The sequence below is a fragment of the Hyaena hyaena genome, unplaced genomic scaffold (genome assembly GCF_003009895.1).
Source record: "Hyaena hyaena isolate Hyena2069 unplaced genomic scaffold, ASM300989v1 scaffold_56, whole genome shotgun sequence".
NCBI classification, from domain to species: domain Eukaryota; kingdom Metazoa; phylum Chordata; class Mammalia; order Carnivora; family Hyaenidae; genus Hyaena; species Hyaena hyaena.
Genome location: NW_024080688.1, coordinates 105,727 through 131,625, shown reverse-complemented (window position 1 = coordinate 131,625; position 25,899 = coordinate 105,727). Strand labels below are relative to the sequence as shown.

The 25,899-nt window shown below is 41.2% G+C and overlaps 1 protein-coding gene across 4 annotated transcripts in view; it reads right to left on the bottom strand.

Annotated features, from left to right (window-relative positions):
- Nucleotides 1-22,934, bottom strand: part of NR2C2 (nuclear receptor subfamily 2 group C member 2) — an 83,918-nt gene extending 60,984 nt beyond the window's left edge. For 2 of the 4 annotated variants that reach the window (XM_039231369.1, XM_039231373.1), the window contains exons 1-2: nucleotides 22,377-22,934; nucleotides 9,968-10,051 (exon numbers count right to left, since the gene is read on the bottom strand). In XM_039231369.1, the coding sequence (XP_039087300.1) occupies nucleotides 9,968-10,027 (60 nt within the window). In that variant the 5' untranslated portion in view covers nucleotides 10,028-10,051; nucleotides 22,377-22,934. Of the gene's footprint in view, nucleotides 1-9,967; nucleotides 10,052-11,570; nucleotides 11,586-22,376 lie in introns of those variants that run through there. The other 2 variants (XM_039231370.1, XM_039231371.1) reach the window with 2 other exon arrangements.
- Between the last annotated feature and the right edge of the window lie 2,965 nt (nucleotides 22,935-25,899).

Genomic DNA, 25,899 nt, shown 5'->3' with positions numbered 1-25,899 from the left:
TCAATAAAATACACATTAACAGAATCAAAGGGGAAAAAAACCCTACAAGATCATTTCAATTAATAGAGAAAAATAATTTCCCAAAACTCAACTCTCCATGATAAAAACATTTAGCAAAGCAGGAATAGAAGGAAACTAACTTGGGGCACCGGGGTTGCTCAGTTGGTTAAACGTCCCCAACTCTTGATTTCAGCTCAAGTCATGATCTCACCTTTCGTGAGAATGAGCCCTGCACCCGGCTCTGCACTTGCAGCCAAGAGCCTGCTTGGGATACTCCTTCTCTCTATCCCTCCCCTGCTCATGCCCTCTCTCTCTCAAAATGAAGATTAAAAAAAAAAAAAAAAAAGGAAACTATCTTAACATAATAAAGGTCATATATGAGAAAACCCACAGCTAGTATCCTATCCTATGATGAAACACTGAAAATTTTTCCTCTAAGATCAGGAAGATAAGAATGCCCTCTTTTGCCACTTTTTTTAAAAAAAATTTTTTTTAAATGTTTTATTTATTTCTAGGAGAGAGAGAGAGAGACAGCATGAGCAGGGGAGGGTCAGAAGAGAGGGAGTCACAGACTGAAACAGGCTCCAGGCTCCGAGCTGGCAGTCAGCACAGAGCCCGACGCGGGGCTCGAACCCACGAACCGCGAGATCATGACCTAAGCGAAAGTCGGATGCTTAACCGACTAAACCACCCAGGCGCCCCTCTTTTGCCACTTCTACTAAACAGTTTTGAAAGTTCTGGCTAGAGCAGTTAGGCAAGAAAGAGAAATACAAGATTACACACACACACACACACACACACACACTCTCTCTCTCTCTCTCTCTCCCTCTCTGCCTCCCTTTCTCTCTCTCTCTCTCTCTCTCTCTCGCTCACAAACTCTCATAACTAATAAACAATTCATCAAAGTTGCAGGATACAAAATGAACACATAAAAATCAGTTGCATTTCTATACACTAACAATGAACAATAAAAGGAAATTAAGAAAACAATTCCAAAAATAACAAAATGCTTAAAAATAAACTTACCCAAAGTAAGTGAAAGACTTAAATGGTGAAAACTACAGAATACAGCAGAAAGAAAGTAAATACATAAAATAAATGGGAGACATACTATGTTTATGTATTGAAAGATTTCATATTTTTAAGATGCCAATATTACCCAAAGCCATCCACAGATTCAGTGCAATCCCTAAGGATTCAAATCCCAACAATGTTTTTTCTAGAAATCAAAAAATACACCATAACTTTCATATGGAACGTCAAGGGACTCAAATAGCTAAAACAATCTTGAAAAATTAGAACAAAGTTTACTATCTCACACTTCCTAGTTTCAAAACTTACTACAAAGCTACAGTGATCAAATCTGTATGGCAGTGGGATAAAAACAAACATACAGACCATTGGAGCAGAACAGAGAGCTCAGAACCTTGAGGATATTATGCTAAAACTAAGTCTGACACAAAAAGACAGTTCTATATCATTCCATTTAAACAAAATATGAAAAGTAGTCAAATTCATAGAAAGAAAGGTGGCTGCCAGGGCCTGGAAATAGGGGAAATAGGGGGAGTTGTTGCTTAGTGGATATAGAGCTTTAGTTTTACAAAACAAAAAAGCTGTGGAGATCTATTGCACAACAATGTGAATAAACTTAAAATTACTGTGTATACTTAAAAATGGTTAAGATGGTAAAAAAGAGCTCAGAAATAAATCCCTGCATATATATCAAATGATTTTCAAAAAGGACGCTATATGTTAAGACCACTCAATGGGGGAAGGACAGTTTTTTCAACAAATGGTGCCAAGAAAACTGAATACCCACATGCAAAAGAATGAAGTTGGCCCCTTTTGTTATTCCATAGACAAATGGATCATAAACCTAAACATAAGAGCCAAAACTATAGAACTCTTAGAAGAAAATATAGGAGAAAAGCATGACACTGGATTTGGCAATGATTTCATGGATAGGACACTAAAAGTTCAGGCAACAAAAGAAAAAATGGATAAATTGGACTCCGTCAAAACTAAAAACCTTTTTGCAGGAAAGGACACTAACAAGAGAGTGAAAACAGGGATGCTGGGGTGGCTCAGTTGGTTGTCTGACTCTTGGTTTTGGCTCAGGTCATGATCTCATGATTGTAAGACTGAGCCTCGCGATGGGTTCTGTGCTGTGTGTGGAGCCTGCTTAAGACTCTCTCCCTGCTCCTCCCCTGGTAGTGTGTGTTCCGTGATCTCAAAAAAAAAAAGAAAAAAAAGAAAAAAAAGCCCAACAAATAACAAAAAAAAGGAAGATAATTTTTTTTTTTTTTTAAGTAAGCTCCACATCCAACGTGGGGCTTGAACTCACAACCCTAAGACTAAGAGTTGCATGCTCTACTGATTGAGCCAGTCAGGCACCCGCCAAAACGAGGAAAATTCTGATACATACTGCAACATGGATGAGCCTTGAGGATGTTACGCTAAATGAAATAAGCCTATTAACACTTGCAGATACTATATGATTCCACTTATATGAGGTACCTAGAGTAGTCAAATTCATAGAGAAAATGGTGGGTGCTGGAGGAGAGGGGAGGAAGGAATGCCAGTGTTTTAGGCGTACAGTTTCAGTTTGGGAAGATGAAAAAGTTCTGAGATGGATGGTGATGATGGCTGCAAAATAATGTGAATGTGAATTTAATGTCACAGAACTGGACACTTAAAACCTTCCCCCAAAAAGGACAATGTCTAGGGGCGCCTGGGTGGCTTAGTCAGTTAAGCGTCTGACTTTCGCTTAGGTCATGATCTTGCGGTTTGCAGGTTCGAGCCCCACGTCGGGCTCTGTGCTGACTGCCAGCTCAGAGCCTGGAGCCTATTTCAGAGTCTGTTTCTCCCTCTCTCTCTGACCCTCCCCTGCTCACGCTGTCTCTCTCTCTCTCTCTCTCTCTCTCTCCTAGAAATAAATAAAAATATTTAAAAAAAAAAAAAAAGGACAATGTCTAATACTGAGTTAAAAAATAAAAAACAAAAAACAGCAGGGGAAGGATATTTTTAGAAATAAGGAGTTAAATACCAGAAGAAAATGAACTTAGAGAGGGAGACTTGGGAGAAGGAGGGGGTAGGAGTGGTTCAGGAGCTTGTGGTTTCCTATTTCAAGCCAAACAGTATTGGTCAACTTTTACATCTATGTATATGTATATGTACTACAATTTGACAAGAAAATTAAAACTTAAATGTCTACTTTGTAAGAGGGGAGAATAACAGAATTATATGTAATGAGCTGGTCTTTTCGGGACACTGGAAACTTGAAACCTGAGCAATGGCTTTGCTTTTTCCCACTTGAGGATGTAGCTCTGCCGATAACAGAGTTTTGTTCAAGAACTGGGAGAGCCCTAGGTTTTTAAACATCCCCTTGCATGGAAGTGCTGTTCTCTCCAATGGTGATGCACGCCCTGATGATAAAGAGAGTAATGGAATTGTAAGATTTTGCCTATTTTCTCAATGGTAACAGGACCTTCCTATTCAAAGAGCACCTGATGACTGAGAGCCCCTTAGACAGCCCAGGGCCCAGGAAAAAGCCTTGCCAAGATCTGTGAAGCCACCTCACTTCCACTGTGTAAACATACACTCAACTTACAGTTTGGATGCATGAATCGTCTCTTTCTACCAGCAAGTAACTCAAAATGCTGCAACAAGTTAACTCCTAAATTTCTCTGACTCAAAACACAGAGTTTAAAAGTGTCTTTATTTCCACTAGGTGTTATATAGAAACCAACTTGACAATAAACTATTTGTAAAAAAAAAAAAAAAAGTGTCTTTATTTCACTTAGGCAGTATGAAGAAACACGGAGCCTGGTGTGTGTTTTACATTTCCAGCTATAGAAGGAAATCTTTTAAAAAATTCATTTATTTCACATGTGAAAAGCAAAACTAAGCTACTATTAGAGATGATTCAATCTTCCACTGCTATAGTCACAATTCTCAACTGTCAACTATCCCTTTTTAAAAAATGAACCACATTGTTCTTTATCAAGCTTCATAGTCAGCTCTATAGCACACAGATTTTGCAGGAGGTTGAATTTTGCCATGCTTCTGACACTGGCCCTGGGGAAAAAAAATCTTAATTTTGTTGAATTAAGAGTATTACAACAAAACTTGGAAAATGGGGGTATAATGACAATTTTCCATAAACTAGAAACTAAAAATACTATTAACATTTAAGATATTTCAAAAAACAAGCTTATTAGATAGTGATTAAAGGCCTGAATTCTGATGTCACTCACATATGAGTTTGAAACCTGACAAAGTAATCCCTCTATTTCTCAGTTTCTTCTCATTTAAATTGGGGAAAATAATACTTTCCTTGTAGTGCTAATGGAAGTATTAAATGAGATGATAAACTTAGCATAATACCTGGCACCCAGTATTACATAATATATGGTATATAGCTATAAATATTTGGTATAAATACTTTACAAATTGAAATCAAATTACATACACAATTTTTTTAAAACACAGTTTACTATATATGTAAATCATGCTTTACTCTTTTGGAAAGTATGTAATTCTAATTAATAAGTGAAAGCTATCACAAATCCCTTTAGTTTTTTTTAGCATTTATTTATTTTTGAGAGCGAGAGAGAGTGCAAGCAGGGGAGGGGCGGTGAGATCATGACCTGAGCCAAAGTCAGATGCTTAACCAAATGAGGCACCCAGGTGCCCCACAATTCCCTTTAGTTTTATCTTGGAAAATACTTCCTAATTTTGGCAGTGGCATCTGGTTGCTTAGGTACTGTTTTTTTTTAAACCAGTTTTACTGAAATATAATTCACCTACCATATAATTTACACATGTGAAGTATACAATTAAGTGGTTTTTAGTATATTCAGATATACGCAACTATCGCCACAGTCAATCTTAGAACATACTATCACCTCAAAAAGAAATCTCTTTAGGTATCACCCACAAAATGCAGCCCTAACAACTACAAATCTACTTTCCATCTCTGTAGACTTACTGTTTCTGGACATTTCATATGCATGGAAAAATACAGTAAGTGATCTTTTGTGGCTGGCTTCTTCACTTAGTAAAAGGTTGTCAAGGGTCACTCGTTATTAGGATGTGTAGGTACCTCATTCCTTTTTACAGTTGAATAATATGTATATACCATATTTTTGTTAACCATTTGTCAGTTGATGGACATTGGCCGCTTCTCCCTTTTGGCTATTTTTAATACTGCTGCTATAGATATTTGTATACAAGTTTTTGTGTAGACACATCTTTTTGTTTCTTTTGGGTATACAGCTGACCCTTGAACAACACAGGTTTGAACTGCATGGTTCACTGATGCACAGATTTTTTTTCCCATTAAGTTCTTTGGGAAATTTTTTATAGATTTGGGCCAATTTTTAAAAACTCACATGTGAGGTGCCTGGGTGGCTTAACTGGTTAAGCATCGGACTCTTGATCTTGGCTGAGGTCACGACCTCACAGTTCAGGAGTTCGAGCCCCACATCAGGCTTTGCACTGACAGCGCATAACCTGCTTGGGATTCTTTTTGGTTTTTTTAATTTTTTTTAACATTTATTCAGTTTTGAGAGACAGAGAATGAGTGGGGAAGGGGCAGAGAGAGAGGGAGACACAGAATCTGAAACAGGCTCTGAGCCGTCAGCACCGAGCCCGACGCGGGGCTCGAACCCACAAACTGTGAGATCATGACCTGAGCCGAAGTCAGACGCTTAACCGACTGAGCCACCCAGGAGCCCCTTGGGATTCTCTTTCTATCCTCCCTCTCTGTCCCTCTCCTGCTCGTACCCTCTCCCTTAAAATATGAAAAACTTGAAAAAAAAAACCTCACACACGAAATGCATAGCCTAGAAATACTGAAAAAAAAAAAGAAAAAGCTAGGTACTATTGTGAGAACACAGTATATAACACATACAACATAAAAAATACATCAATTAATCGTTTGTTGTTGGTAAGACTTCTGGCCAACGGTTAAGTTCTGAGGAGTCAAAATTATACACAGATTTTTAGTTTTATGGTGGCTGGCACCCCAACCCCTGTGTTGTTCAAGAGTCAACTATATACCTAGGAATGGAATTGCTGAGTTTTTTTTTAAACATTTTTAAAATTTATTTTTGAGACAAAGAGACAGAGACAAAGCATGAGCAGGGAAGGGGCAGAGAGAGAGGGAGATACAGAATCCGAAGTAGACTCCAGGCTCTGAGCTGTCAGCACAGGGCCTGATGCAGGGCTCGAATCCATGAACTATGAGATCATGACCTGAGCTGAAATTGGACGCTTAACCAAATGAGCCACCCAGGTGCCCCTGGATTTGCTGAGTTATATGGTAACTCTATGTTTAACTTTTTGAGGAACTGCCAGACTATTTTCCAAAATGGCTACACCATTTTACATTCCCACCAGCAATGCAGGAGGTTTCCAATTATTCCACATCCTCACCAACACTTGTTATCTTACTTTTTATTTCTAGTCATTCTAGTGGATGCAAAATGCTATCTCTTTAGGGTTTTTTTCCTTAGAGCGGAAATTAGTAAAACAGAGAATACAAAAACAATTGAGAAAAATTAACGAAACCAAAAGGTCATTCTTTGAAAAGATCAACAAATAGAAGATCTTTAGCTAGACTGATCAAGAAAAAGATTAAAATTACTACAATAAGAAATGAAGAGAAATTGCTACTTAACTTACAGCAATAAAAGGGGTTATAAAGGAAAGGAATACTGTAAACAATTGTGTGCCAACATATTAGATAACTTAGGTGAAACGAACAAATTCTCAAAAAGACAAACTACTGAAATGGACTTGAGTAGAAAGAGACAATACGAATAGACCTATAACAAGAGAAAAAGACTGAATTAGTAACCAAAAAACTACCTGCAAAGAAAAGCCCAAGCCTAGTGGCTTCACTGCTGATTCTACCAGATATTAAAAAACAAAACAAAACAAAACAAAACACTAACTCTTCACAATTCCAAAAGACAGAGAGGTCACACAGTCTGCAGGTGGCAGGGTCAGGATCCAAATGTAGCCATATGATTCTAGAGTCTACAGTCTTGACCACTATATTAAACTGTGTCTCTGAATGACTGAATAAATTTGGCAATATTATAAGCCATCAAGTTGTTACTTTGTATTATCCAATTTTTGTTGTTTACCTTGGTATCTGTGACTTCTCTGGTCTATAGAGAAAAGATCTAGGGACTTGACAGAGCATTTACATAACTGACAATGTTGCCGTATTTCATTTATGGAGCAAAAAGCATGGCACCTACTAAAGCTCTTTATGTGTTTTTATTTCAATGACTTCTCAAAACAATCCCATGAGACAGACAGGTACTCTTATTATTCCTATCTTGTAGATGAGGAAACTGAGGAACAAGGCAGTCTCCCAGATAGCAAATGGAAAGAGCTGAATTTAAATCCCAGTCTGTCTGGTCCCTGCAGATCTTCTTTTCTACTATGGAAAATCTGTCCATTCCTATGCACTCCTCTGACATGGCCCGTCTCGTGTCTGACCTCCATGACAGAGGGCTTTTGGTAAGTAGACAACCCTAGCCTATTTATTCATCTGTGTGCCCTCTCTGGCCCACAGGCTGAGAAAGGATGTGCTCCTTCATTGTCTACTGTTTGAATAAACAACTATTCAAAAGTGACTGTTAATAACTCAATTTAGATATTTCACTCCCACTCAATTACCACTTAGCACTGAAATGATGAACTGTAGGCTCTCTTACCCTTTTAGCACATCTAATATTATTGATAGTTATTATATGTAGTTTAAAGTTATTAAGTTCAAAATTTCAAAGAACAAGCACACATACTTATCCACTAAACTAACTGCAAAGAAATCTAGGGAATATTTTAAATAAGACTGCTTTTGTGCTCCAAATGAAGAATGCTTTCTATTATTTTGGAAGTGTCCTAAAAATGAACTTTTTTGCCATGGGAAATAATAGTTGCACCAATATATGAAATTCCATTTCCTGAAGGAAATAAGATATTTGACAAAAAATTTTAGCTAACTTTTCTGATTACATACCGTATGAGTTGCTATAGGTTACTAGTGTAAATTCCTATACTAATCTCTTCCCCTAAAGAATTAATAATGATCTCCTAGTGATCCATACATCAGTCTCCAAAACTGCTGGAAACTGTATCAAATGCAAAATAACACTATTTGAAAAACCAACATAATGATTTCCAGAGTAATTATCCCTACTATAAACGAAAGCAACAAATAAACACAGGAATTTTAAACCTAATACTTCCATAGCTCTAATAACCCTTTCAAAAATATAATATTAAGAAATTTATGAAATCTATCTGCTTTCATTTTCAGTTAATATTAATCATTATTTACTGGAGGGAGGAGGTGATCAGTTATACTATGGCCTTAAAATTAATGGTTGATCCAAAATTTGGAAAATTTGGTCACCATTTTTACTGGTTTAAATTGGCATATGTGGGGGCACCTGGGTGGCTCAGTCGGTTAAGTGTCCAACTTCATCTCAGGTCATGACCTCATGGTTTGTGGGTCTGAGCCCTGTGTTGGGCTCTGTGCTGACAGCTAGCTCAGAGCCTAAAGCCTGCTTCAGATTCTGTGTCTCCGTCTCTCTCTCTGACGCTCCCCTGCTCACACTGTCTCTCTCTCAGAAATAAATAAAACATTAAAAAAAAAAACAAAAAACCTGGCATGTGTGTACTTACTTTTTATCTTTTTAAATTCTTTCTTTAAATGCTCATTTTTTGGTAAATTTGTATATTTGCCTTAGAAATATAACTATTGGTTCAAAAGTGCAAATCTGAATCTTTCTAATGGTTCCTGGTTACAGTATGATGCATGATTTATTGGAGGAACTTTGGAAGAAGTGAAATAGAACTAGGTCAGTATAGCCTTGACCAATCACTTCTGTCTTTGAGCCTTGGTTTCCTCACCTATAAAATGGGAATAATGATCATACTGACATTAAATAGTTGTTGTGTGGACTAAAGCCCTTGCATAGACCTGGTCCAGAGTGAAAAGATCTGGCCCTACTTTTCTCCTTTACACTTCAAGTTGCCCGAATATACTAGCTATTTCATGTCACTGTCCTGACTTTATATAGGTTTCTGACTTAGGATGCCCTCTCCAGTATCAGCTGCAGAGTTCTTCACCCCACTTCTTTGGGTCTGACAAATGCTTATTTGTTATTCAAAACCCTCTCCAGGATCACTTTCCTCACATGGAGTTATACTCCTCACACTGATTTACAATTACTCCTTCACCAGGCTCTGAGACCACCATAGGAGGTCATTTACCTCCAGATTTCTCAGCACTTCCCAAAATCCCTAGTACATGGTAGTTGGTCAATAATGACTGCAAACTGCACAGAACTGGGCTTTCCACCATACCTCTCTGTTAATACCACAGTATTAACAAGTATGCAAGAAACTAAGACAGAGGCTTGGAGTTAAAACTAAAATCACAAGTTTGGTAAGTATTGGATTCTTTCTGTTTCTGGTTTAAGGTATGTTTTTTTTCTTTATTAAGTGTATTCATTTATTTTGAGAGAGAGAGACTGAGACAGAGAGAGAGCAGAAGCAGGGGAAGGGCAGAGAGAGAGAATCCCAAGCATGCTCTGCACTGTTAGTGCAGAGCCCCACACAAGGCTTTAACTCACAAACCATGAGATCATGATCTAAGACAAAATCAAGAGACGGACACTTAACTGATTGAGCCACCCAGGCACCACTTAAGGTAAACTTTTTAGAAGTCACCTTATATGCATCTAGGCCACCCTACTCATGTAAATAAATGTTAAGAGTAAATGTTCTTGTCATCTTTTTTTTCTTCCATGGCAGCATCCTGCTTTGGATGTGGACTACATGCTGACTTCACTGGGACCGTTTTCAAACAACAGAGCACACGGATGTACTTTTCCTTTCAAAAGCAAGGGTGCCAGCTATTGTGCTAGCCCCTGTCACTCACCTCAGCCACCTGCTGGGTCCCCACTCTGTGCTGAACCAGCCCCTCCATATTTGTAGCCATGGTGAAGCAAGATCATTAGAGAACCTGTTTGGAAAGATGCAGCAACTTCTATCAGGTGGGGAGAAACCAGGCTACTTGAAAAATAACAGAAATCAAAACTCATCTTTGGTAGTGTCTTGTACAGACTGTGCCCTCCACAGAAGACACAGCTACAAGGCCGAGCATATCCAGATATGCTGCACCAGCTTCTTTTATTATAGGTACCAAAATTAATTAGCAGAAACATTTCAATTTGGAAACAAGACTAGACTTCCCCTGGTAAATATAAACAAAGATGAGTTTGGAACTTCAGTTATCTAGGCCCTTGGGTTGTAACAGCTGGGTCCACCTCTCAGGGAGGTGGGAATCACACCTTTTTGGATAGCTCCCCATCACATTATGCTGAAAAGAAGGTGGCTATCTGAGACAGGTGTGAGATCAACCTTAGATACAGAGCACTAGATTGCTATCAACTATACTTCTTGTTACCAGTGGCAATGTGAGAACCAAAACCCTGCCCAGGTGCTAACACACCTCACTCACAGGTGGAAAGGCAAACACCAGCACTAGCAAAGAAGTAAGGAGACTACATTACTAAAGTGGTACCCATAAATACATCTATTTATATTTTAAAGTCCTCATTAAATTAGAAAACCAGACAATTCAGCTTTTTATTAATAGAAAAAATAGTGCCCTCAATTGTAAAAATTGAGGAAATCACCTAAAGACCAAAAAGTGTGCGAGTCTCCTGGGTCAGGATCACTTGAACGCAAAGCACTATTAATGAAACAGCCCCCTCCCCGCCCCCCCCCACCGTCTGGTATCTTGAGGTCTAAAGACACAGCTCTCCTAAATAGTCCCTAAACTCCTTCCAATAACTCTTCCACAAGAATTCAGGATAAAGAGATCCACTTTGGATCTAATTCCTGGACAAATCAGAAAGACTTTATTATTGATTGTGTAGGTTTCATGGTGAATAGGAGAAAAAAAGCTCCTATATAATTTTTATATAATTTATTTCTGGCAATGCATATAAAAACTATATAGAATTATACAAAATGTGTTATATAACAAATGCATACACAGTCCATTTGCTTGGTCCTCTCTCAATCATAAACTGGACAGTAAAATTTTATAATAAAACACTTTCTGGTAGTTCTTACCTAAAGTATTAGAAGCACTGATCTCTATGAAACCTTTTCACTCTCTGGTAACTTTCCATACTGTTCTATCTACTATTAAATAGCCACATCTATTATCATAATTCCCTTTCAGATTATTTTATTGCCAAAATGGCAATGAGAGAGAAATGAAAGCATGAAACTGTGACTGACAAACATAAAAGAACTGGCCCCTGCTTCCCAAGAGTCAAAATCCTGTGAGCGCACATACTCTACCACCTGCTACGATGATACCAGGTCACAAGTGTCAGTGATTCAGAAAAACACTCTGGTCTTTTTTCGCAGCTATTGTTTGGTTCCAACTAACAGGAAAGGAAGAAAAACACATCATTTCATGGGTACCAGAAAATCTACTATTATTAAAAACACAATTATTGGGGCACCTGGGTGGCTCAGTCGGTTTAAGCTTTCGACTTCCACTCAGGTCATGATCTCGTGGTTCCTGAGTTCGAGCCCTTCATCTGGTTGTCTCCTGTCACAGACGAGCCTGCTTTAATTTTCTTTTTAATGTTTTTTAATTTATTTCCAAGAGAGAGAGAGAGAGAGACAGTGTGAGCAGGGGAGGGTCAGAGAGAGAGGGAGAAACAGAATCTGAAGCAGGCTCCAGGCTCTGAGCTAGCTGTCAGCACAGAGCATGACGCGGGGCTTGATCCCACGAACCATGAGATCATGACCTGAGCCGAAGTCAGAGGCTTAACTGACTGAGCCACCCAGATGCCCCTGAAGAGCCCGCTTTGGATCCTTCGTCCCTCCTCTCTCTTTACCTCTGCCCTGCTTGTGGGCTCTCTCCCCCTCTCAAAAAATAAACAAAACCCCATAATTACTGCAATGTGCAAAGTCTATAGTTCTAATTTTTCTTCTCAAAACAGTAAATAACTCTCTAAGGAATCAAATGGATAGATAACCAATAGGTATTTTATATTAAGAAACAAAATCCAAACATGCAGATGTAACTATTAATTGTATCACTTTTAGGACTGTTAGCATTTCTGTTGCAGTTTGAAGCAACAAATATATGAATTTGAATATGACAGAAATATTGTTAAGGAAATATTATTGAGTAGTATAGAAATAAAAGAATACTAGAAAGGTGTAACTTTCTATTGGGTTTCCCTAAAAGAGGTAGCTTGATCCTTCAAGTTTTGAGCTGAAATAGATTTTACGGATGACTACCTGACTTTGTAACTCAGAAAACTTTCTGTAATGACTCAACTTTAACATTAAATTTGCAGGACCAATCAGCCCCAGATAAGGCAGAGTGGGAGGTGAGGGTAGGCGCTGTCCGAAGATACTGCTAATGACCAGTCATTGTAGATATTAGGTCAGAGAGAAGTAGCAGTTAACTTGTTTAGCTTAGAAAAGGTAAATATTCTGGATATTCTAAATATTAAAGTAAATATCTTCTCCAACCCTGTGGTATGTTGGTTTACTTTCTTTATGCTTTTGACAAATGGAAGTTCTTAAATTTAATAAAACTGTATTTATTAATATTTATTTTACAGGTTATACTTTTATGTTTTATTTGTGAAAATCCTGTTCTACCCTAGGGTCATAAATATAACTTTATGCATTTCTTATAAATGTTTAGGAGTTTTGTCTCTGTTCCTCACATTTAAGTCCTTGATCTACGTGCAAATTGATTCTCGAGTTTGAGAAGGATCCAATTAATTTTCTTCCTGTATGGATAATCAATTTTCCAGCACTGTCTTTCTCCCCAACTAATCTGCAAGGCCACCTCTGCCATTATCTCAGGCTTCCCTATGCATGTGGCTATAATTCTGAGTTCTCTATTCTGTTCCACTACTGTTCTACTTCTATCTTTCTCCATGCCACTACCATTATCTTATCACTGCAGCTTTCCAAGAAGTCTTGTTCTCTGTTAGGGCAAGTGCACCTCCCCCACCTTGCTCTCTTTTCTCCCACACCCCAACTTTCTAGACCATCTCAAGCACTCAAAACCAGGGCAGCAACCTTTCTTACACATTTGAATTGTTATAATTCTTTTTTTTTTTTTTTTTTTTTTTAATATTTTTATTTATTTCTAGGAGAGAGAGAGAGGCAGCGTGAGCAGGGGAGGGTCAGAGAGAGAGGGAGTCACAGACTGAAACAGGCTCCAGGCTCTGAGCTGGCAGTCAGCACAGAGCCCGACGCGGGGCTCGAACCCGCGAACCGCGAGATCATGACCTAAGTGAAAGTCGGACGCTTAACCGACTAAGCCACCCAGGCGCCCCTGAATTGTTATAATTCTTGAAATCACTGTCGGTTTTCTTCCTCCAAAGCAACGTCAGGCATCATCAAACAGCAGCTTTCCAAACTACTTAAAAATGAGCAAGGAGGAATGTGCACCTTCTGGAAAAACAAGCAAAGACAAACAGTGGGAGAGAGAAAATTAAAGAAAAACTATGAAAAGCAAGTGCTTGTAATAAAGATTTAAATTCCCTAAGAACAGGTAAGTGAAAAGGCTATTTCAGGAAAATAATTTCCATTTCATCATTTTTGAAAACATGTTGTCACAAACCATATCCTATGCTCACATGTAGGTAAGAAAGATAGAGGCTTCTTTCTGCAGGATATCACAATATTAAGAAGTAAAACAAAATCCTTAGGCAATGTCAAGAAGTGAGGGAAAACATTAAATCATGTGCGCCCCAGATAGTATCGGGGGTAAGACTCTCACCTGAGAGCTTCTCTCACTGCTACCTCAGCCATGGGCATCTCTAGAGACAGAAAGATTACAGTGAGAAGAAAGGGTAGAGAGCTCTGGAAAGGGTGCTGGGTACCTCTATCTCCCTAGAATGAGAAGCTCCAGAAAAACAGTTTTCCAGTGTCTACATGTAGTCTGAAAAATATACTCACTAGCACAATATAAATTTGTGTTTGATCTGGGGGGGGAAAAAAGAACAATTTATCATTTTGATACCACAAATGAAACAAAGCATCAACAACCTTCTTGGCTGGTGGAGCATGATAATACAGTAACTAACACTTACTGAGTGGTTGCTATACTCCAGGCATTGCAATAACCACTCTGGTACCTCTTTGTATAGGAACTTGAGGTCTACAAAGGCTGGAGCTTGACCCACTCAGCTCCTTAACCCTTGAAGACTGCCCACAGGCACAATAATGCTTCTGAAAAAAGAATCTGCTTAGTTGCCAAAAGAGCTGTAAGACCAAGTATTTCTAGTTTAAAAAAAAAAAAAAAAAAAAAAAAAGCTGCTACAGTACATTTTTCTATGGTGGTTTTAAACTAAATTCAAGACCACCAAATCTTTTAAAGCAGCCACTCTGATGAACTAGGCAATGGACTAACTAACTGGTGAGGATTAATGATAAGAATAAGAAGAAAAAGGGGCACCTGTGTGGCTTAGTCGGTTAAGCATCCGACTTTCGCTTAGGTCATGATCTCATGGTTCGTGGGATTGGGCCCCGCGTCAGGCTCTGTGCTGACTGCCAGCTCAGAGCCTGGAGCCTGTTTCGGAGTCTGTGTCTCCCTCTCTCTCTGACCCTCCCCTGCTCACGCTGTCTCTCTCTCTCCCTAGAAATAAAAATAAAAAAATTTAAAAAAAGAATAAGAAGAAAAAGAGGAGGAGGAGGAGGACAAAGTACTTGCCACTGAAGAACTTAAGAAGGAAACTGTAATAGCTTTGCAATGTAAATGCTACAATCAGTGTCCAAAGGAAAAAGCATCTCCCTCTGCCTGTGGGAACCAATGACAGTTTCAAAGGAGAAGAGCTACTTAAACTGGGTCTTGAACCAAGAATGGAAATTTAGCAAGCAAAGAATGGAGTGATGAGGAGAGAGTTCTAAGCAGAAGGGATGGCTCAGAGGAGATGGCAGGTATGAAGGAGAATGGCATATTCAAGGAACAGCAGGCAATCTGGTGGGAAACTGCTGAAGAGATCATGGGAGGCGAAAGGCTATTACTGGAGACAACCGAGAACTACCAGAGGTTTGTCAGAGAAATGAAGTGATCAAATCTGGATTTTCAAAAAACAGAAAGCCACGAAAAAACCTCTTGAACAACAGTATGGAGAGATGATGGAAAAAGAGAGGCTGTATGTGGGAGGTAAGTTAGAAAGTGGTGGCAGCAAAGACCAGGGATGAAGATAGAGTTTCTTAAAACTTGAACTAGTGAGTTTTTCTTGAATAGCACACAAATGACAACAGGGCACAATATATAAAAATTGATACAGACCCCAGAATGATGGAAGTAAAATTATTATTGCTTTACCTTATGTGGTGTTAGTTTTACAACATAAATCTTTTCAAATACAAGTAGATCAGTATCACTTTTAACAATAAAAAAGCAGAGAGTACAACGATGACTTTGAATCAACTCTTGAAGGCTCACAAAAAGTGTAAAGCTGACCAAATTTTGCAACCAGGATTTCTTTAGTCAAGCAGGGCTACAGACCCCACAGTAGTGAAAGCTGGGCTCTGACTGGGCACACCTGAATCTCCAAGTCAGTTACCAGGATAGACCAGCTATGCTCTCCATAGTGGCAGGCTTAGAGCGTCTCAAATAACAATAAACAAGTCCTGGGACAAGGAAACTGTCCTCACTGACAGAAATGAGTGAGCTGCCTTGCCCTTTACAATCAAATGATTTACACCATCCATATTTATGTAGTGCATGGTCCATAATTATGTAACATTCATATCTAGTCTTGGTATTTTCCCATTTAAGTAAATGTATCAGGTTTTTGAGCTCTGACACTAAGCTGATCTCTCCGATACCATACTGCATGAGGTTATTGGGAAGATTGAGATTAGATCTTAAACATGTATGTCAAGAGCCTAACACTGAGGCTGGCATACAGTAAACATGCTACATGGTAGCTACTATTGCTATAAGGAGATGGTGACACTTTTACTTTCTCAAAGAAATTTGAAAGCAAAATTTCAAACCGTATAATGTAATACGTATTGTAACTAGGAACAGGTCTCTCATTTTGACATAAAATCCACACAAAATGTGTATCAACATATATATATATACACACACACACACACACACACACACACACACAGATAAAATACGCTCAAGTAGCATTTGTAATTCATTCTGTTAAATTATACAACTGGGCAAAATGAAATGCCTGAATTAGGATAAATCTCACAAATATTTAAAAACAAGCTAATAACTATTTCAAAATACTACCGGGTACAGAACTTTCTTTTTTTTAAAGTTTATTTATTTTGAGAGACAGCAAGCACACACATGGGGGAGGAACAGAGAGAGGGAAAGAGAGAGAATCCCAAGCAGGCTCTGCACTGTCGGCGCAGAGTCTGATGTCTGATGTAGGCTTCAAATTCATGAACGATGAGATCATGGCCTGAGCAGAAATCAAGAGTTGGATGCTTAACCAACTGTGCAACCCAGGTGCCCCTAGAACTTCTTGACACTGGTACAAGGTCCTCAGTTTAAGTTTTATTATGCTATGATTGTCAGAAGTCCTTTCTTACTCATGGGAAAATAAAAACCGAAGATTCTGGATTGCCTGAGAATTAAAAAATACGTATCTGAAGACTTGAAATCCTACATTAAGCCTTGAAATCAGGAAATGGAAATCAAGTGGCAAATTGAGTATAATATAAATGTTCATCAACAGAAAAAATGCTCACAGGGATGCCTCAAGTTCAAATATACCTCCTTTATCAGAAATTCTGACATTATTTAGACTCAAAGATTATTTAGCTTTGGGGTCAGATGACTTCCCACCCTCTACAGGAAACCTATTTCTTCCATTTACAGGTCTGAACTGTATGAAAGGGGCAGCAATAGTATGTGTGTGATGGGCCTGGGGAGGTGAGGTGAGGTGAGGTGAGGAGTGAATGAGTAGTGAGGAAGAGAAGTGACTCACCTACATGGAGTTCCTATTCTATGGGAGCAGCACTACAATTTTCTATATGGAGACTTCCCCTAAAAACTCATGTACCCTATGGGTGACTGCCTCCCTTACCAAGGGCCCAAGGGTAAGGGTGACACAGACTCTCTTTGTTTTTATCAGTGTGAAACATGGATGGAAGGAAAGCAGGATAGATTTCCTGAGCATCTACTATGTGCCTTACATCACACTAGGATCATTTAATCCTTAACATACCTTCTAAGTATAAGCTCCACCAATACTGACAAAAACTCAAAATTTTAATCAACTTATTTCAAGTCATTCAGTTGGTAAGAGATAGACCTAGGATACTAATTCAGGCCTGTTTGCCTCTAAAACTACAACATTCTCTCTATACCACAGTGCCCTTCAAAATAGTTTCCCAGAAAACAGAAGTCAAGAGAAAGGAATTTTAAAAAGTGACAGGAGACTAGTTTATTATCTAAGGGAACAAACTGCTTATATCAATAAGCTAGACCATTTAATAACTCATTTATACAAACACTAATTCCAAAATATATAATTTATGTTCACTATTGCTCACAGAAATTTCTGATCTAGCCCCACCCAATTAGTAACATAATACTTATTTTTAAAAATTGTCTCTTTTCCTAATATATGTTTGCACGTATAGGAGGATTAGGAGGAACTTAACTGAGGAACAAGGGGGAGAAGGGGGGAAATGGTGGGGGAAAGGGAGAGAGGCAAACCATGAGAGACTCCTGAATGCTGACAAAAACTGAGGACTGATGGATGGGGAGGGGGGGGAAGGGGGATGGGCATGGAAGAGGGCACTTGTGGGGATGAGCACTGGGTGTTATGTGGAAACTAATTTGACAATAAACTATTTGTAAAAATAAATAAACAAACCATTATAATAAAAAAATTGTCTCTTTTCCTTCCTCAGAAAAGAAACATTATAAATTGAAAGTTTTAAAAGACCATACTGTATCAAATAAGTCAACAACTTTATTCTAATTACCAGTCTTTTCAGTCAAGGGCTGACATACTTTGCAATATGTGCTTTTAACCACGGTGAAAGGTGATTTTTTAAATAATTACAGGCCATTCACTTAACCAACTTAGTAAAAAAGATGCAATATGGCAGAAGCAATGGAGCCGGGGGACAGAAAAAGAATGAAGATGGTACAAATGACATTTCTGGCATGTTTTGCAAATAATAATCAGATCCACTGTTCAATAAATACTACTGGGGCAAATGTACCATGAAGACAGCTGGCACTGTGTAACTTCCCAAAAGCCATCCAATCTCTGTTGTGTATCTTTCTCAGCCACCTAGAGGCAGGCAGTTATTGGCGTTTCTTGAGGTTGCATGTGTGGGCAGGCAGGTAAGATAGAAATAAATAAGGTGGTTCCCAGTAAAACCATGAAGGCTTCAAGTTCAAGAGTGTTCCCACAAGACTCTCATTTCTCCTCTTCACTTTCAGTAGTATTCACCCCATTTTCCAGGCCCCAATATCTGTCATACCTCTGACTACTAGTCCAAACAGGAGAGAATGATATTCTTTTTAATGCTTGGAATGAAATTTCTCTCTACGACAATATTAACATTCCCAAGAATTAGAATCTTTGGTTACTGTCGATAATTAAGAAAGGTTTTAAACATATTAAGGTTTCATATTAAGGCTTCTTATTATAGTGGAGGAAGTAATTTTTATTGTCCCTAAAAATCACACTTTATCTCTGAGGTGGGCTTTCATCATTATAGACTACCTGGAGTCTAGTGGTTGAAATCAGAAAGGATAGCTAGTCTGAGCTAGTCTATTCCTTTCACATCTTAACTCACCTCCCATCCTTCTCCTCTAAGACTCCCAGATGCCAGGGGCATGAATCTGTTCATACTGTCCTCCTAACAATGCCCTATGCCTGTGCCTTGATCTGGGCTTTCACCTTCTGTAAACACTCCCCATCATCATCATAGCTATACTAGCTGAGTTGGTCCCAGGCAGTCCTGCCTTTTGGCAATAGAGCTCCTGCTGCTTAAAAATCTCTAGCACTCAAGGCACTGAAGAGACCATGGGAAGCAGGTGGCAGCAGTATGACAAGGGAAGTGGAGAAGGAATGGCAGGATGGGAGGGAATTATAAAATGAATCTTGGCCTTAAGCATGTTATGTTGAAGGCAAGTCAAACTCCCAACAAATAAGGAAGAACATTTTTTTACAGTGAGTGACAGCATGAATGTGTCTGTTGGGTTAAAGATGGTATTCAGACATGGAGGGAAAAAGTCAACATTATTTAAGCTCCTCATAATGAGCAATGAAGTAAAAAGGGATGAACTAACTCTGGCTGTGGAGTTTTGCATCAAGTGTGAAGCTGGGCTTGATAAACCCTTAAGATGGATTCCTTCACAGATTTCTCTAAGTGGTATTGATTAAAGGGGAATGACCAATTAATATCTGCTTTGTGAGGTGCTTTGGGACTAAAGAAGAATTTGACACATAGGTAAAAGAACTCAAAGATAAAATCCCTCAGTATGTCACACTCAGACAGCTAGATATCTGAGGCCAGTGGTTCAGTGCTGTGGTATGAAAGGGGGCTGTTCCACATTGGCCCATCTGCCTCATTCTAAAAGTCATTTGGATAGTAAATGCCCCTATTCCTGACCCCAATTTCAGTGTTGGCTCTTCCCTCCCCCATATTACAAGTGAGGAATGTATAAGTCTGTAAAGACGCTACCCACTCAAGGTTCCAGAGACAGGTGCTACACTGTCACTTGACTCCTTGGAGATGAATCTCAAACTTTATAAAGTAAGGTTATTAACACAGTTTTTCTTTTTGCTATAAAGGCATGTTCAAGCAAAATTTCAAGATCATCATAAATATAACTAGTGAGGAAATAATTTAATGACATAAAATAATATATAGCTTTTTCATTAAACTATCAGCTCTTTGCTCACCCTGAGTGATTAGTTCAAGGAATCAAAAGTGCTGAATTGAACAAGTGATGCCAAAAAAAATCCTTTAACAGGATAGAAAAGAAACATCCAAAAATAAAGAATTAGATAAAAATGTTACTGTTGCTTTCAAACTACTGTAACATTTAAAAAATCTGTATTATATAAACAAAATGTTCTATTAACCAGATCTTCCAGTAGAAGCTTGACATATACTTCATAAAAATCTGCTTTTAACTTTGGTTCTAGTATATCTAACACAAATAAAGATTTCTTTTAACTCATTTAATCCTCAATTCTAAAAAGAAGGCTCTCTTGTTGTTCAGATGAAAACATTGAGGCTAAAAAAGTTAAGAAAAAGAGAGAGAAACAGCGTGAGTAGGGGAGGGTCAGAGAGAGAGGGAGTCACAGACTCTGAAACAGGCTCCAGGCTCTGAGCTGGCAGTCAGCACAGATCCCGACGCGGGGCTCGAACCCACGAACCGCGAGATCATGACCTAAGCGAAAGTCGGACGCTTAACCGACTAAGCCACCCAGGCGCCCCTAAAATATTTTTTTTAATTTATTTTTGAGAGACAGAGTGAGCGAGTGGGGGAGGGGCGGAGAGAGAGGGTGAGAAAGAATCAGAAGCAGGCTCTGTACTGTCAGCAGGGAGCCCAATGTGGGGCTGGAACCCACAAACCCCCAGATCATGACCCCAGCCAAAACCAACAGTCGGGACGCTTAACCCAGACTGAGCCACCCAGACGTCCCTCTTCTTTATGATTAAATCGAAGATTTATTCTCCATTACCTTTGTCATGGTTCACAGACTTTAGCATGAAGGTGGAGTGGGGCAATGGAAAGGACAATGAACTAGTTCGAACCACTCTCCAGCCACAACTGGCCTATTCTCAATCATACCACTTTCTCTCCTGGGCGTTTACACTTGTTCTCTCTCTCCACACTATTCCTCCCTTGGCTGCCTCCGTTCAAACATCACCACCTCATACAAACCTTCCCTGAACATCTAATCTAAATTAGTCTTCTCAGACCTTTAATACATCACTCAGTTTAATTTCATTTCTTTCATGAAACTGACCACACTTTAATCATCTCTTTATGTCCACGCACCCCACTCCCCAATTCTAGAAAGGCAGGGGCTTTGTCTAGCTGGTTCTCTGGATCTATCCTCCAGTGCCCCAAACTAGGCAAATAGGTATTTAATCAATGAATGAGAATTACCTCAGATTTACCTCTGTTCTGTCAAGCCCTCTATGCCCTCCATTCCCTGAGGGCTCTACACCCCACTTTTAATGGGAACACCATTTTTACATTACTTGGAGGTTCACAAAGTAGCCTGGACTCCATTTTCTGGGCAGAGCCCCTCAAATGATCTTGAGAAGGGAGGTATGGCCTGGCAAGAACCACCATTCTCCCCATTTTACAGTTCAGGAAATCGAGCCTCAGAAGGGATTCACCCGCAGCCATGCCAACACGGGCAGGAGCCCTGAAGGGTGTCCAGGCTCCGAAAAGCCTTTCCCGCGAGCCAGCGCCGTGGACTCAAGACACTTCATCACCTTTATGACTATTGTTCTACGGTACTCATTCTGGACGCTTTCCAGGACTAGAGAAGGTGCCCGGCCCCTTGCCGCGTCCCGGCACGCCCCAGCCTCTTAACCCAGGCCGCGCCCCCGCGCGCCCCGCCCCCGACCCCGCCCCCACCGCCCCAGCTTCACGCCGCGTCGCGGCCTCTGCTCCCGCCCCGCCAGGGCTCCCGCTCCCCGCGGGGACCGCCCCTCCCGTCCTAACCAATCAGCAGAGCTCGGGGGGCGGAGCCGCAGGACCCATCCCTCCTATCTGGGCACCAATTGGCCCCGTCAGCCATCGCTCATGAAGTTGCGCCCCGCACCCGCCTTCCTCCTTTTCCTCCACCCTCCCTTCAGAAAAAACGGCGGTTGGGCCGCGGCGGTCTCCAACGGCGGGCGGGAAGCGGAGGGGCGAGAAGCCAGGGAACTAAGGAAGGAGGGACTGCAGGGAGGAGGAGGAGGATGAAAGGGAGGAGGAGGGGAGCCCAGCCCAGCCGGAGCCATCTCCATCGAGAACAAAATGGCGGCGCTGGCGAAGGGCCAGCTGTGAGGCGGGGCCGCGGCCATTCCCCCTCCGCCCCCACCCCCGCGCCGGCCGGGCCGGTCAGGGGGAGCCCGCTCGCTTCGCCTGCCGCGGGCGGGGAGGGGAGGGGAGCGGCCCGGCCCACTATGCAAAGCGTCCGGCGCCGCCGCCGCCGCCCCGTGGCAAAGGTAAAAGGGTCGGGTTCAGCCGCCGTCCCAGCGGCTCCATGTCCGCGCGCCAGGCCCGCCCCCTCCGCCGCCGGCCTGAGCCCGCCCCGGCCCCTTTTCAATTTTACCTCAGGATTTGGCGCCAAAGCGGCCTCAAAGCAGGTCCCGTGTCTGCGGCGGGCAGCCCCCGACGCGGAGGGCAGGTTGCGGGGAGGCCGGGCTCCCGGCGTTGGCGGATGGCGGGAGCCCCGGGGCCGCGGGCTCGCGGGGCAGCAGGCAAGAGAAGAGACGCCGAGGTGGGAGCGGGGGCGGCGGGGGCGGGCCCGGGGGCGCCGCCGGGGTCGCGGGAAAGGGGGGGTTTGTTATTGTTTTTGTCAGTGAAAGGTCAGAGTTCGTGACCCCGGTGCCGCCGCCGCCGCCGCCCGCGCGCTGGTAGGAGGAGGGCGAATGTTCTTCTTCCTCTTCCCAGCGCCAGCCTCGCCGCGGCCGCGGGGGGCGGGCGAGCACCCGATTGGCTGAGACGCGCGCGCGCACCGGAACGCCGCGGCCGGCGCTGGTCCATCCGGCCCCTCCGCGGCCCGCGGGCCCGGCGGCGGGCGGGCGCCGGGGTCAGCGCGGTCGGCCTTGGGCCTCCGCCCCGGACTCGTACTGCTTAGCCGCCGGACGAAATTTAAATGGCGCGGCCGCTTCTGTTTCCAGGGCAAAGGGCCGGTTGGTCGTCTTAAAACCTAGGATCGCCGGACACCGTTATTCGGGTGCAAGCCCCCCCTCCCTCCTGGGGGACCTAGAGCTCCGCGAGGCCAGGTGGGGCCAGTGTTCTCCTTGTGACCTCCTACATCCTGGCCTCCCGCCGAGCTGAAGCCTCTGTGTTTGTTGATTGAAGAAGCAGTCACAGCAGAGAGCCTATAGGTTAAAAGTGGGTGGTTTATTGATGAGTATTGGATTGTTTGTGCCTTACTCGTTACTCATGGTTTTTATTTAGGTTCTAAAGGTTTCCAGTTTCTGGCAGTATTAGGAATTAAAATCGTCCAAAACCTGTTATTTATGGTCTTTTAGTGAACATGCGACCCAAATCTTAAGTCTTTTCCCCTCTCCCCGCGATTTGGAAGTAGTAAACAGCGATATATAAGTGTATATATAAAACAACGCTTTGCGAAATTACTTAAAAGTGCTTCTCTTGATCTCAGGAATTTCGGGTTGTGGGTTTTCTTTAGATGTTTCTTTCGTTTTAAGTTATGGTTTTTGACTTGTTTAGAAGGTAGCCTAGGTGCCCTGAAGTTTTTTGGCTAGACTTTCCTTGATTATCATGCTTTGTAGCAGGATGATACTCTGGTTTGATTTTTTTTTTTTTTTTGCACTTTTCTTGTTTGTTTCGAATAGATACTGATTGCGGGATGGAACGATTAACCTTTTTTCTTAAACATTTGCAGTTTGATCGGGCTGACCCCAACTTTTGAGTACTTAGCCCTAATGTATTTCTGTTAAAAAATGCTTTACATGCACTCATTTATTATTCTCCCATGTTCTCACTTCGAAAGAAGTGCGGAAAAGAGTTAAATTGGTAATGTCCTGGTGAATCATACAGATTCTGAAGCTGGAAGGGGCCTCCAGAAAGGATATGGTCCAGTCCTCCTCTGGCAGGAAGATTTTACAGGAGAGGCAGGTGAGAACAAGAAAGGTCAAGAGATGTGCTTATGGAAACATGCTATTTTGATGGTACATCCTTGTAAATATGAACTGCATTTATAATTGTGTACTCATAAAAATTAGTCTTTTTAATGTTAAATGATGCTTTTAGATACTGTGTAAAAGTTCACACATCAGTGAGTTTTGGGTTTTTTTGTTTGTTTTGCAAACACATTACAGTTGTGCTAGTTTTGAAGTAAATACTAAACAATCAATTGATATTTCTATAATGGCCTATCATTTTCTTATTTTCTTCACTTACTACTCAGCAGTGCTATGAACAGTTATTTCCTTTTACTGAGGTGTAGGAATTGAGGCCCAGGTGAGGCAAGCAATCTGCCAGATGTTACAGGTGCAGTAAAGGGGCCCAAAGGACTAGGTAAAGGTTAGAGGACTCTTACCTAGTCCTCTAACCTTTACCCTTACTTAGCCCTCTAACCTTTACCTAGTCCTTTGGTTTATGCTGTAAAGCCATGCTGCATCAGTGTGACCTGTTGGTAATAGCATTCAGTATATGTTCACTTAAAGACTAGATGTTTAACATTAAAAGTAGTATAGAAAGGGTTCATAATCTCACACTTTCTTCCCCTTAAAACACGCACATGTACACAGATCACAAACAGTATCTGCAGGTAACAGGCCTCTGCAGGCTGAGGTCAGTGCTGCCGTAGTGCCATTTTTTTTTTCTCCATTGTGTTTTCACTAGAACGCTTTTTAGTGAGTGTTTTAAGTGGCTTGAATCACAAAAAATATTCAAGTTGTATTATTATTACTTTTTACTATTTTATATTATACTATATACTTTTTGACTATTAATTATTAATAAGTATCCACATTTGTATTACCAGTGCTTTTATATTGTTTTATATGCCTTTCAAGGGATCTGGACTGGGGGGTGTACTTCAGAACTGGGGGTGTACTCTAAGTCCTTGGTGGTTGTGAAGCAGTAAGCTTGGGGAGGGGGCCTGGCATCGGCACTTTGAGCCACACATAGAATTCTTTTTTTTTCCCATCACGTAGAATTCTGTACCTACAGTCCTGAACTACTGATCTAATTCTGAAACTGTGTGGCAAAAATAAGATGAAACTTTTTGTTTCACCTTTTGAAATGCAGTTGTATTTTTGAACTGATTGATCACAACTGAAGGGGTCTTGACAGGAGTGATGGTCTGGCAGTGCCCAGCTGTTGTGTGTGTAGCATCTTGGCACCTACCCAGACTGTAAGCCCTGTATCAAAACGGGCCTGATCCCTGTATCTCTGCCCTTAACACAGTACCTAGTAAAGAATTTGTATGAAGTGGGCATTTACTAAATCAGCGCTTTCCCCAACAGTATATAGTGAACAATATTCATATTATCATCTAGCTTTTTGTTTAAAGTTCTTTTTTTAAATAGTTTATTGTCAAGTTGGTTTCCATATAACACCCAGTGCTCATCCCCACAAGTGCCCTCCTCCATGCCTATCACCCCCATCCCCTCCCCCCCCACTATCTTTTTTAATGCTTCCTTATTTTTGAGAGACAGAACCAGAGCATGAATGGGGGAGGGGCAGAGAGACAGGGAGACGCAGAGTCTGAAGCAGGCTCCAGGCTCTGGGCTGTCAGCACAGAGCCCAACACAGGGCTGGAACTCACGAACCATGAGATCATGACCTGAGCCAAAGTGAGATGCTTAACCAACTGAGCTACCAGGCTTGCCTATTATCTTCTTGCTCTTAAGATGAACTCAGTGAAAACAAAGTGGTGACTTCCGTGAGCTGAGATGTAAGCCTGGGGCTGTTAGCTCCTTACACAGTGTCCTGTGGATGAGACCCAGGTGTTCCTTCCTCTGCCCTCTCTGTTCCTCTGCACAGGTCGTTTTTTCATACCACTTAACTAACTTGTATGTTCTTTAGTCAGTCATTGTGTAACTTGTCCATGAGCTTCTTGAGAGCAGGAACTATATATGCAGTTTCATTTTATACAT